This window comes from Lithobates pipiens, unplaced genomic scaffold (genome assembly GCF_037356315.1).
Source record: "Lithobates pipiens isolate NorthernLeopardFrog02 unplaced genomic scaffold, aLitPip1_a1.2 Scaffold_10, whole genome shotgun sequence".
In the NCBI taxonomy this organism is placed as follows: domain Eukaryota; kingdom Metazoa; phylum Chordata; class Amphibia; order Anura; family Ranidae; genus Lithobates; species Lithobates pipiens.
Window position 1 is genome coordinate 228,536,143 of NW_027507686.1, and position 13,097 is coordinate 228,549,239.

The window sequence follows — 13,097 nt, forward strand, 5'->3', positions numbered from 1 at the left end:
AGCAATAGCAGCAGGCACAGGCAACCAAGTAAACCTGTTGGGTGCTGTGATGTTTTCAGGAAGTTACGTATAGCCTGCATTGCATAGAAGTTCACAGAGACCCAGTAATGACATCTCTGGATCTAAAAAAAAGTTTTTATTTAAGCATTTAATTAGCAAGTTCAAGAGGGGGAGGCAGAAAGCAGAGAAGGCAAAATATAGGCAGATTATACTTCAGCTTTACCAAACCGGAGGCTGTAAATCACGGATTCCTACCTACTCAGGGGGCAAGTAACAATAGGTTTAACCCCTTCCTGTAAAACATCTTTTTCTACCCTATGCAAATGAGAGTAGGAGACCGATTGGTCAGCCCTTTTATTTCAGTACATAGCAAATACTTTAAATTGAGGCTGTCCAAACCCTAGCATTCACAGTCATTTTGTCTACCCTCCAACGACTAATGGACGCACAATGTAAAGTTTCATGCACATCACTGATAGCGTGATGGGGTATTGTAGAGGACTGAGTATACTATCACACAGAGTATCATATAATGTGGAACCAATATGTTAAGTGATGTGCTGGCTAATTAAGGAAAAAGGGGGCATGCAGAGGCCAGAGAAATAAATTATACATTGCAATTTGTGAACTAGCACCAGCAGTCAAATTTATTTGCCTTACTTTATCCTCCATCATACCAAACTGTTATATTGAAGAAAAGTAACCAAAAATGTATTAACTCTTCCTGAAAAAAAATTGTAATGATATCCCACAGGTTCGAAAGGTTTTTAGGTGAATACTAAAAATCTGTAGAAAACCATCAAACCCAGTCTCTCTCTAACTTTTTTTACTAGAGGAATCCTTTGTCAGGAACCATGAATCAGACAGACAGAAATGCAAAAAAAATTAAAAATTGCACCTTTTAATATAATGGTAAAAATGGTACAGATCAGAAAATGTGGTCAAAAACATAAGCCAGTGATCGGTAACCAAAGCAGGTAGTCAAACATATCGGCATAGTCCAAGGCAGAAGAACAGGATTAGGATCCAGAAGGGGCGTCAGCTGGGCAAAGTCTTTCACAGGAACACAACAGAGAATCTCCAGATATGTTGACCAAGGCGAAGGCAGGAAAGGAATGAACAAGGCAGTTTAAATAGCCAGAAGGAGTTGGCTGTAGGCGGGACTGACGATTAGATGATAACCCGGTGAGCCACTGAGGGATTAAGGATTGATGACAATTATCCTGGAGCTAAGAGCCCAGCCCTGACAGTACCCTCCCCCCCCCTCAACAACCCCAACCAGGTTGGGCACCAGGTTTGAGGGGAAAAAGTCTATGGAAAACATGGAAAAGGTCAGATGCATGCATGTCCGAGAATGAAACCCAAGACCGTTCCTCCAGACCGTACCCTTTCCAATGAACAAGTTACTGTATGCACCCATGGAACCTACAGGAGTCAATGATCAATTGTATCGTATACTCTTCATGATTCTCAACCTGAACTGGGCGAGGATGTGGTACCAAAGTGGTGAAGCGGCTGCACACCAAAGGTTTTAATAAGGAAACATGAAATACATTTGAAATACGCAGGTTAGAAGGAAGGTTTAATGCGTAAGCCACTGGGTTTATCCTATGGAGAATACGGAAAGGCCCAATATACTGCGGTGCCAGTTTCAATGAGGGAACATGGAGTCGGTGGTTACAAGATGACAGGCAGACCCTCTCCCCAACCTGGTAGGAATGCGCAGGTAGGTGTCAGCGGTCAGCATGGAGTCTGTACCTATCATTGCCACGTCACAACCCGGCAGCAGAAATGACGTAACCCAGAAACCTAACCTGTTCACAATGGAACTCACACTTTTCCAACTTACAATACAGGTTATTATCTCTCAACCTCTGTAGTACACAGGAGAAATCTGTGTGGTGGGATTTTGAATATATGAGAATATCGTTAAGATAAACCACCACACATTGCTGCAACATATCTCAGGGGACATCGTTGATGAATTCCTGGAAAACTGCAGGAGCGTTTCAGAGACCAAACAGCATTACAAGGTATTCCTGTCTAGTCATGGTATTAAATGCAGTTTTCCATGTGTCGCCCTCCTTGATCCTCACGAGATTGTATGTCCCTCTCAAATCAAGCTTTGTGAAAACTGTTGCTCCCTTGAGGCGGTCAAATAACTCTGTAATCAACGGAATCAGATAAGTGTTCTTAATCGTGATGTGAATGAGACTCCTATAATCCAAGGTCTCAGTTCACTACTCCTCTTTTTCACAAAGAAGAAGCCAGCATCGGCAGAAGATGAGGATTTGCGGATGAACCCTTGAGAAAGTGAATCTGCAACATAGTCCTCCATAGAATTGCGCAATCATACAACCGGTATGAAGCAAACTAACGGCTTGACATTTGTCAAAGACATTGTTAAATTCACGGTACTTCCTTTGGCAAGGAGGAGAGTGAAGAGGTGCACAAGACCTTAATCACTTTCTGAAGACATGTTCTCCTGCATTGTGGCTTCCAGAAAAGAACCTCAGCATGATGCCAATCAAAAGAGGGGTTGTGTCACTGTAACCAAGGATCAATGTCCACCAGGTAATGGAGGCAAAGAAATTACTTGAAATTGGATTATCTCATGGTGAAGAGCCCCTACGGCCATGGTCAATGGAGCAGTCTCATGAGTCATATGGGCAGGTTGTACAGGTTTCCCATCAATAGCCTCAATGGCAAGTGGAGTGGCACAAAGCTGCAGTGGAATCGAGTGCTTAGACACAAAGGCACTTACTATGAACAGTCCTGCAGCCCCAGAGTCGATTGGAGCCTGTGTATTGATGGACAACTCAGATCAAGAGATGGTAACCGGAACTAGAGGCTTATCCTTCAGGATAACTGGGGATGCAACAACGCCATCTAAGGTCTATCCTCTACAGCAGTGTTTCTTTTTATGGTAAAGTACCCCTGCAGGTCTAAAAATAAATTCCTAAAAACCCCTCTCTCTCGAAAGTAATTTTTATTGTTTAGGTGCCATAGTTTCTGTGTGTGTATTGTCAGTATGGGGTTTGTGATGGTTTTGGTTAATGTGCAATATCATTGTATGTGTGCATGCTGCAATGACAGATACACACACACACACACACACATATACACTGATAGATAAACACACACACAATCCCAAACGGACACACTTGCAGACACAAATAGCCACAAAATCCCAAATTAACAGACTGGCAAGACGCACATAACCCCACATTAACAAACTCAGAGATACACACATAATCCCAAATTAACACACAGGTAGACACATGCACGCACATAAAGCCTACCAGTGCAGTGCCCACCAAATGCAGCCTACCAGTGCAGTTCCCACCAAATGCAGCCTCCCAGTGCAGCCTCATCAGTGCAGTGCCAACAAAATGCAGCCTACCAGTGCCTGGATCACGATCTCCCACTGTCATGGAGCTTGAATTTGAATTGCTCGCCCAGGTGGCCGCAGTAACATCCTGGCTCCTGTCTTTCACACCACACTGATTCAATTTCCTGGCATTGGATCAGTGTTCCGTCTATCACAAGAGCAGGTCTAGGAGGTGGAACTTTGTTACAGCGGCTGCCCTGGCATTTCAGACCCAATCTCTGTGACACAGCGGGAGATACCTGCTGTGTGTCCCACACACAAGGAGACGAGAGGAGGAAGGGAGGGGAGGATCAGTGGTGTAAATAGGGTTGGTGTCACCCAGTGTAGTAAATCATGGTGTTACCCCCCTCCACCAACTATAGTCACCCCTCAGTAGAGACCCCTCTCCACTAAGTATAGACCCCCCCATCAGTACAAACCACCCCCCTCCATCAATGAAGACCTCTCATCAGGATAAACCACCCACCTCCTTCATCAGTGCAGACCCTCCCCCCCAGGATAAACCACTCCCTCCATCAGTGCAGACCCCCTCAGGATAAACCACCCACTCCTACTGTCAAGAACCATGAATCGGGAAGACAGAAATGCAGTAAAAATCGCACCTTTATAATACAATGGTAAATATGATACAGATCAGTAAACATGTTCAAAACATAAGCCAGGGATCGGTAACCAAAGCGGGTAGTCATACAGGCCAGTAATCAGCTAATCAGAGATCAGCATAAAGGGAGGCAAAGGAACAGGATCTGGAACCTGAATGGACGTCAGCCGGGTAAAGTCTTTCAATGGAACACAGCAGCGATTCTCCAGGTATGTTGACCAAGGCGAAGGTAGGAAAGGAATGAACAAGGCAGTTTAAATAGCCAGAAGGGGCTGGCAGATGATAACCAGCTGCTAAGAGCCCAGCCCCGACACCCTTGAAAAATGGTGTTCTTCATCTTCAGGGAACTCTGCAAGCACCATCAAAATGGGAAGTCAATCAGCCACAGCTCATGGAACCCCTAAGCAATGTCTGGAGGAACCCTCAGTAAGAATGGCTGATTTATTCAATCCCTGTGTTTAGCTTGGCACAGGGGTCAAATTATTAAAGACATTTTGCTAAACCCCAGGAAGCTGTGTTGTCAAATCGCTAGCCCCTGTCACCTTCTTAGCTTACCAAGAACACTTATGCCGCGTACACATGATCGGACTTTCCGGCAGAAAAAGTCAGACGGAATTGTTTCATTGGATATTCTGATCGTGTGTATGCCTCATCTGACCTTTTTTTTTTTTTTTGTTTTCGAAAATTCTGATGGACCAAAGAAATAGAACATATTTTAAATCTTTCCAATGGAATCAATTCCTATCAGGAAAACCGCTCGTCTGTATGCTGTTCCGACGGACCAAAAATTACGCATGCTCTGAAGCAAGTACAAGACGGCAGCTATTGGCTACTGGCTATTGAACTTCCTTTTTCTAGTCCCGTCGTACGTGTTGTACGTCAGCGTGTTCTAGACGGTAGAACTTTGGTGTGATCGTGTGTAGGCAAGACCGTTTCAGCGGAACTCCATCGGAAAAACCGTCAGAGTTTATTCCAACGGAAAAACCGGTTGTGTGTACGCGGCATTAGAAATGAAGAGAGAGTTCTGAGTGGCGGCTCAGGAGGAGAGGTGGTGTGACCGGCAGTGTACACAGAGCTGCACAGCCTCCACCTCCCCTTCTATTAAGCTGCCAAACAGAACATCACTGTGCTGTATCCTTCATCTCTCCTCTTTAGTTTGCACAGAGTCTGGAGGAGCAGCCTGCTATTCAGAAGAACAGAGGGAAGAAACTGTCAGCTTGCTCTGTGAATGATTGCAGGTCAAAAACACACTTTAACAACAGCACAAGCCAGGTACTATACTAGACTCTCTCCAACTAAAGTAGTAGATAATGTGTGCTATTGTCAGGTTGCATTTTTGTGAATGAAAGCGCACTTCTCTAGGTTTTATTATTTACATTATAAGCTGAGTTTTTCCACTTTCTCTGTGCCCTGAAGAATAGACTGCAGCTCCAGACTCTGTTCAAACAAAAGAGGAGAGATGAGGAGCCAGCATTGCAAAATGGAGAAGAGGCAGTACTCTGTACTCTCAGTATTTTTAAGCCTCAGGAGGGGAAGCTACAGCCAGAAATAACTAGAAGAGAAAAGAGAAAAGAGAAAGTTTTTTCTTTTAACATCCACTGCTCAGATTTTAATGGGGAATATGCTATGTGCGAAAGATCCCCTGGAGGATTTAACACACTTTATTTTCACTTTTGTTTTTTTAGGACTACCTCTCCAATACAAACTGTGTTCCTATGGTTCTTGAGTTGGCCAAGTATACTACTGCTTTGCTCATATGAGAAAAAAAAACAAACAAACAAACAAAAAAAAAAACAGACACACAAACCACAACTCAGTTTTGATTGTCATTTGCATTTAACCGCTTCAGCCCCAGAAGAATTTACCCCCTTCCTGACCAAAGCACTTTTTGCCATTTGGCACTGCGTCGCTTTAACTGACAATTGCACGGTCGTGCGACGTGGCTCCCAAACAAAATTTACGTCCTTTTTTTTCCCACAAATAGAGCTTTCTTTTGGTGGTATTTGATCACCTCTGCGGTTTTTATTTTTTGCGCTATAAACAAAAAAATAGCAACGATTTTGAAAAAAATTTTTTTTTTTTACTTTATGCTATAATAAATATCTGCAAAAAATATTTAAAAAATAATTTATAAAAACATTTTTTTCCCCTCAGTTTAGGCTGATACATATTCTTCTACATATTTTTGGTTAAAAAAAAAAAAATTGCAATAAGTGTTTATTGATTGGTTTGAGCCTCTACAAAATAGGGGATAGTTTTATGCCAATTTTATTGATTTTTTTTTTCACTAGTAATGGCGGCGATCGGCGATTTTTATCGCGACTGCGACATTTTGGCGGATCAGATAATGTTTACACATTTTTGGGACCATTGCCATTAATAAGCTGGGCAATAAGGGCAATGTACAGGTACATTCATATGCCTGTGCGTGCCCTTCTGCCACAGTATATCTGTGGCAGGCGGTCAGGAATCGGTTAATAAAATATGACATGTCAGAAGCTGTTCCTACTTTAAATTTATATTTCCCTTTTTTGCATTGATATATTTTTATATATATATGATGTATTTATATAAAGACACCCCAAGATCTGACCTTACCTGGTGAATTTCCTGCCAGCCATTTTCATCTTTGCAGCCAACACTAGCATGTTCATAAAGGAGCAGCTCACAGCAATACGGGTCTCCTCCCACCATGGCGGTGTGGTAGAGAGGAGTCAGGCCACGACTGTCCTTGTAGTCAGGAGATGCACCCAACTCCAGCAGGGTCTACCAACAAAAGAATAGAACACAACATTTACACAATTATCTACTTTAATGGTAGTTGTAAAAAAAAACGTACGTCAATCCCAGATACTGTAGGTCTGACAAAGAGAATGAGAGAAAGAATCCACAACATACAATAACACCAAGCATTACAAAACGCTTAGCTTTAATAACATTTCAAACACATTCAATCCCATGCATCCAGTCTCTGGCTTCGTTTCTTTTTGAGTCACTGACCCAGAAAATTTGAGAAGTAAAGTAAAATTAGAGTGAAGTCAGAACTCCTGATCTGCATACCAGTTCCAGGTCAGTGACTCAAAAGCACTGAAGCAAAAGGGTCAGCATGACAGCTATGAAACATGTAATACAGGAGAAGGCCAGCGATGGCAGCTCTGTACTACTCTGTTAACAGATTTAGTTAAAGATATTTGAAGCCCTGTGCTCTATAATATAATCTATATTCAAAGGCCACTTTCAGTAGGTTAGCTCTGCAATTCAAGGTCCTAGTGCCCTCTAGCTATAGGTATATCCAACAATAAGAAACAGGCTGGAATTTGTACTGTATCTAAAGTAATCAATTTGTGATTTATAAATAATTCCCCCCTATCACACCACAACATAAGTGAATGCTTTTATGTACAGTGGAACCTTGGTTTACGAGTAACGCGGTTAACAAGCGTTTTGAAAGACGTGCAACTTTAAAAAAAAAAAAATTTGACTCAGTTTGCGAGTGTTGTTCAAGTTAATGGGGTGTGCAGTAGCACATTTGGCCAGAGGTGCCGTTGACACTCGGAACGGTTCGGAGCCATTTGGAAATATTCGGAACCACTCGTAAATACTCCATTCGAGTGTTTCCAAACACTTCCGAGGCTTTCCGAGATCACCCGAGCTGTCCCTGAGTATTTCTGAGGCTCTCTGGCGCGCCCCCCCAACTGTGGCAAAATGCAGCATTGCATGCAATAGAAGTCCATGCGGAACAAATTATCTTAGTTTCCATTGATTTCTATGGGGAAACTAGTTTGATATGCGACTACTTTGGATTACGCAGTCTGCTGGAACGGATTATGCTTGTAATCCAAGGTTCCACTGTATTTGTACAGTTAACTCAGACTTGCATTAAAGCATGCAAGAACCCCAACTCAAAAAAGTATTTGTTTTGTTAAATCACTGTCATTTTTTACTTAATTTTTTTCAACATTTTCATTCCTATTTTGCATATCAAGCACTTCAGCCAATTCCTGTTTACAATATCTGCACATGATTGGTGGGTTTCTTTTTTGTTGCATTCTTTATTTAAATGTTTCCTTCCAAACAACAAAGGCACATCTATGTATAACAAGAGGGTGATATATATAGATTGTACCATAAACATCAAGATAACATGGTTACAGTATTCTAAAAATAAAATATGTATTCTAATGCAAACCCGAGAGAGAATCAGTCAAAACAAGGATAACAAACAACAAAAAAGATTAATGTTATATATTGGACAGTGGCGTAACTAGAACCTTCAGGGCCCTGATGCAAGAAACCATGAAGGGCCCCCCTGAACCCCAGCCAGGGCCCTTCCCTCCAAGTCCGGTGGTGGAACTCCAGGGTGTGGTCACAGGTATGACCTTTGTGAGCCCTGTAGTTCCACCACTGGTATCAGTAGTTTTTTTTTATTAGTTTTTTTTACATTATTAGGTGCCCCATTGGGGGACTGTCCCTAGGCAGGATGGGGTCCCCATCCCCAGAAGAAATTAGGTCCTTTTCTCCAGGGCAGATTAAGTTACTGCCCCCGGGACTCTGGCTGGGGAGAACAGACATCGGACTGAGCGGCAATGCATGGAGCAGGAGAGGGGTACTCTGAGGAGTCGGCCGAGGACACAGGTCATGTGGGGAATGCACAACTAAAGAGCAGCCAGTGCGATAGTCGAGCATGGAGCTCTGCTAGTCACCCTCCACCTCCAGCCACCCATGTGCATGGTGCACTGGTACCCCTAGCTGCCTATGCTGCTGCCAGCCATATGTAGAGGGGGCTGCATGGGCCCCCTGCATCACAGGGCCCAGTTGCGGTCGCTACTGCTGCACCCCCTATAGTTACGCCCCTGATATTGGATGTCTCATTCTTTGAAATAGCATTAAACATAGCTTAAAGGTGATGATGCGGCACCATCTTTAAAAGTGGTGGTTGTTGGTTTTTATGAAGCCCGGGCCCAGGCTGGTATATAAGGGGTTGAAGTTTCAACAAACTCAACCTGCCACATGAAATCAGTTATTAGAGTTTGGAGAGTGGCTCGTGGGATGGAGTTTGGTGGTCCTTTCCCCATGTCTCCACACTATTGAAGAATCCTAACATGCCCAACTTTTATAACTATCCATATCCCATTTTATGGGCCAGATGGTAATAAGTGTCCAGGTTCATCTTTGCATCCTGGCTAATGAACTACTATATTATTTACCAGGACTGCTTTGTTTGCTAATTTGCAACACACCTGTAGTGTGCACCTGCAATATCTGCCCTTGCATATATGCTTACCAGCCTCTCTATTTGGTGAGCGTGCTGTATGTAGATTAGGTTATACTCGCCTTGCACACTGCTATACTTGTTCATGCACACTTTGGTGATTATGGAGTTGCTTTGTTTGATCTCCTTATCCAATAGCATGTTTTTATGTGCACTGGATATTGTTGATTAAATGGTATGCTCGGTCCATAGTTTCACCCTTTACTCCATTCATACCTCTTCACTCCGTCTACTGTGGTGGCTTTACCTCCTTCACATTTTCTCTTGTTTCACTCCCTCTCATTCTTGTCCTCTCACAGGCTTCTCTCTCATTTTTTCACTTCTCGGGGACACTTGGATTCACACTTTAGGACCCTTTTCTTTGGGCTGTTTCTCCAGTCTTTATGCACCCAGTTCATTCTTGGCCTCTCTTCATTATTATGTCACTCTTTAGGTGTGCATTGATTAGTAATTGACCTTAATTATAATTCTCATATGATTTTTTTATTTTTTATTTGAAGATCCCGCATCTTCCGTGGGGGGAAATCCATGGGTCCTGTGGTCTACTGCCTCCTTTTTTGTGGGTGAGCTGATCACCTCATTGTTTGATTTATTGTAAACTTTCTGCTGTATCACTATTATTTGCTGTGGTCATTTGATTATATGTAAACATCTTATTTACCCTATAGACTATCCTCCTGAAGAAGCAGTTCGCCGCAAAACCGGTAGAGGAAATCATCCTACACCCCTCTTCAACAGAGAACTCACGGGGCAACCCATCGGTAGTTTGTTAAACTGCGGTGTATATGATTTTAGTATTGTGAATGTTTTGCTGTAAAGTTTTTTTGTCTTTATTAAATCATTTGTAAATTTTTATCATTTTTTCTGTGTATTTTCTACCAAGTACCGAGATAGTCTATACAACAAAAGTTTTTGGGTGTGGATACAAAGGGAGCAGCTTCAGCAACTGTCCCGGCATTCCTAGAACCCTTACTTCTTGACAATCCCTGGTGGAGAAAAAAAAAAGCTAACAGGGATTATAACCCTCCCTTGCTCTATCCAAAATGATAAAAAAAAAGTTTTGCCTATAGTTCTACTTTAACTCTGCTCTTACAACCTCCGATTTATAACCCTGTACTATATTCTGTCCTTATCGCTGTATTTTCTATTATATGAAGTTTGACCGGATTGTCTATATATGCTACAGTGCACTGTATGTGCCTTTCTGCAGAATTTGTTCGCTTCTTCACTCCCTTGAGATGTCGTTTATCAGTTTTTGTACTTGGTATACAAATTCAAGATTTTAGCAATTAGGTTTACATATACTGTCTGTCCGTGTTCATCCGATCCACTCTGCAGACGGATAGAAAAATAGGATTTTCCTCCGTCTGCAGAATCGGACAATTGCGGAGGCGGACAATAGGGGTGCATGTATGTCCGTATTTCATCCGCAAACGGATGGATGAAATACGGACATACTGTCCGCATGTGTGAAAGGGGCCTTATTGTAAACTCATTTTCAAAGGTTTTTTTTCTAGTGATATCAAGAATAATAATATTATGTTTTTGTTTTGTTTTTTATTTGTGCAAGTTACCACAACACCATTATCCCGTCGTTTATGTTGGTGTCCCTTGTCAATTTTACATTGTATTTTTTAAAATGTAACTGTCTACTCCGAAAATGTAATGTGAAGTAAAACACATAGCCAAGTATTATTCTACACAATTATTTTATTGTGCATTAAAAAAAAAAAAATAGACACGCTGCCTGCCAACAGAACTTAACCAAAAAGTGCATTCTATGCATCCAAAAATATACCAAATCAAAAAAAAAGTCAAAGCAATAACTCCAAGGCCAATAATAAATAACACGTGATCTCCTCCGATTCTGCAACATGTTTGGTTGACGAACGGCCGTTCAGAAATGAACTGAAAAGCAGAAATGAAAAGCGCTAAATAAAAATCGCAAAAAGAAAAGTGCAAATAAACGCTCAAACATCTACTAACACGGAATTAGCAGAAGGAGTCCAAAGTGTGGAACTAAAGAGCTGAAAAACCACGTAGTACGTCACTACGTTCGTAATCTTTGGCCAATATTTGTGTGACCGTGTGTATGCAAGGAAAGTTTGAGCCAACACTCTTCGGACAAAATTCCATGGTTTTGTTGGCGGAAAGTCCAATCGTGTGTACGAGTGTTTTATTATTTGAACTGCTAACAGGAAGATTCTGAAATTAAGTTGATACGCCTTAACTGCACTGAGCCTGACTGGCTAGGTTACACATATAACTTTGTGCCAAGATCACCCACGGCAACTAATAAAATATGTCAGTGGAAAGAGCCAGAAGGGCAAAGCAAATGAAGAAACATCAAAACGCAGAAAATAAAAGCAATTAAACAAAACCATGAAAATGAAGACATCATGGCAATTATATTACTGGCAGAACAAATAATGATTTTGCACGATGGGAATAAAGTGGATATCAGATGTTTTCATTTGATGGATAATTAAATTGAAAATATTTCTTATTTACAAAGAAAAAAAAAAAGGCTTATTGGGGAGAAGATAGCTAACTCATATGAAATTCTGTGTGTAGAAAGTAGAAACAGGAGGTGAAATAGTTCAGCTATCAGTGAACCTCAGCCTCCTAAATGAACATATAATGGCATGAGGACATTGATTCCATTTAGTGACCATGATGTGACACAGACAGGCTTATCTGCCATATAATAGGTCTGATAAGAGCTCAGTGCCCCAGTAATATGCAATTTCCATTTCTTTCACAAGGTGAATTCAAAAAGGGGAATATTATGATGCAGAATATTGCCAGCTACATTGCAGTTAATGGAACATTTCAAGACAGGTGACCCAGTAAAGAGCAGAAATATGCCGAATTAAATTCAGGCCACGAGAAATCCTAGAGGGGCACCTGATTCCTGCAGATGAGAAACGCTTCTAGAATGCTCAGCGAAACAGTGTGCAACCCGAGGGTCAGAAGATTGCAAACTAGACTCATTCCAGGGCACGAAACTACCATAAGAGGAGTAATAAGGCAGATTCTCTGACAAATGAGGATTAGAAAAATCAAGACAGATGGATTTATATAATATACACATGATAAATGAGACTAATGACTGGCAGCTGGTCCTAATAAATATATATAAACTAAGGAATAATCTAAAATGTAACTTTTCTGTCTTATTTTTATCCAGCAAACTTGTCATATTATCACACAACCTCTTTTATGTTCTTAATGTACCACTGAACCAGCCCCAATCCTTAGATTTAAAAAAAAAAACACCAAATACATACGCATATTTGTTACTGATAAATCCTAAATTATAGCTGTTATACTGGACAAAGACCCCATAAATATATACATGTTGAATAATGGGTTTTAATATATGATAGCATGGAGTATTTATGTTTCAACAAATTAGCTATGCTTATAAGTGAAGTGCGGGATTTAACAAACAAAAACAAAAAAGCAATTATACTCACCTACCGTATGTGGCTACAGCATCGATCCGAACCTGCAACTGTCCACCGCCAAACTCTAATGTACACACGGCCGGACTTTGACAGCAAAGGTCAGACGGAAGGAATCCATCGGACAATTCGACCGTGTGTGGGCTTCATCGGACCTTCGCTGTTGAAATCAGACGGACTTTAGATTTAGAACATGTTTCAAATCTTTCCGACGGACTCAAGTCCGGTCGAAAAAATTTGTTCGTCTGTATGCTAGTCCGACGGACGAAAAAACCGACGCTAGGGCAGCTATTGGCTACGAACTTCCTTATTCTAGTCCGGTTGTACGCCATCACAGTCTAATCCATCGAAATTTGGTGTGATTGT

At 41.5% G+C, this 13,097-nt stretch overlaps 1 protein-coding gene across 8 annotated transcripts in view; it reads right to left on the bottom strand.

Moving 5' to 3' along the window:
- Positions 1 to 13,097, bottom strand: part of SHANK2 (SH3 and multiple ankyrin repeat domains 2) — a 1,084,923-nt gene that overhangs the window by 753,883 nt on the left and 317,943 nt on the right. For all 8 annotated transcript variants that reach the window (XM_077462543.1, XM_077462526.1, XM_077462535.1 and 5 more), the window contains exon 7: positions 6,591 to 6,758. In XM_077462543.1, the coding sequence (XP_077318669.1) occupies positions 6,591 to 6,758 (168 nt within the window). The remainder of the gene's footprint in view (positions 1 to 6,590; positions 6,759 to 13,097) is intronic.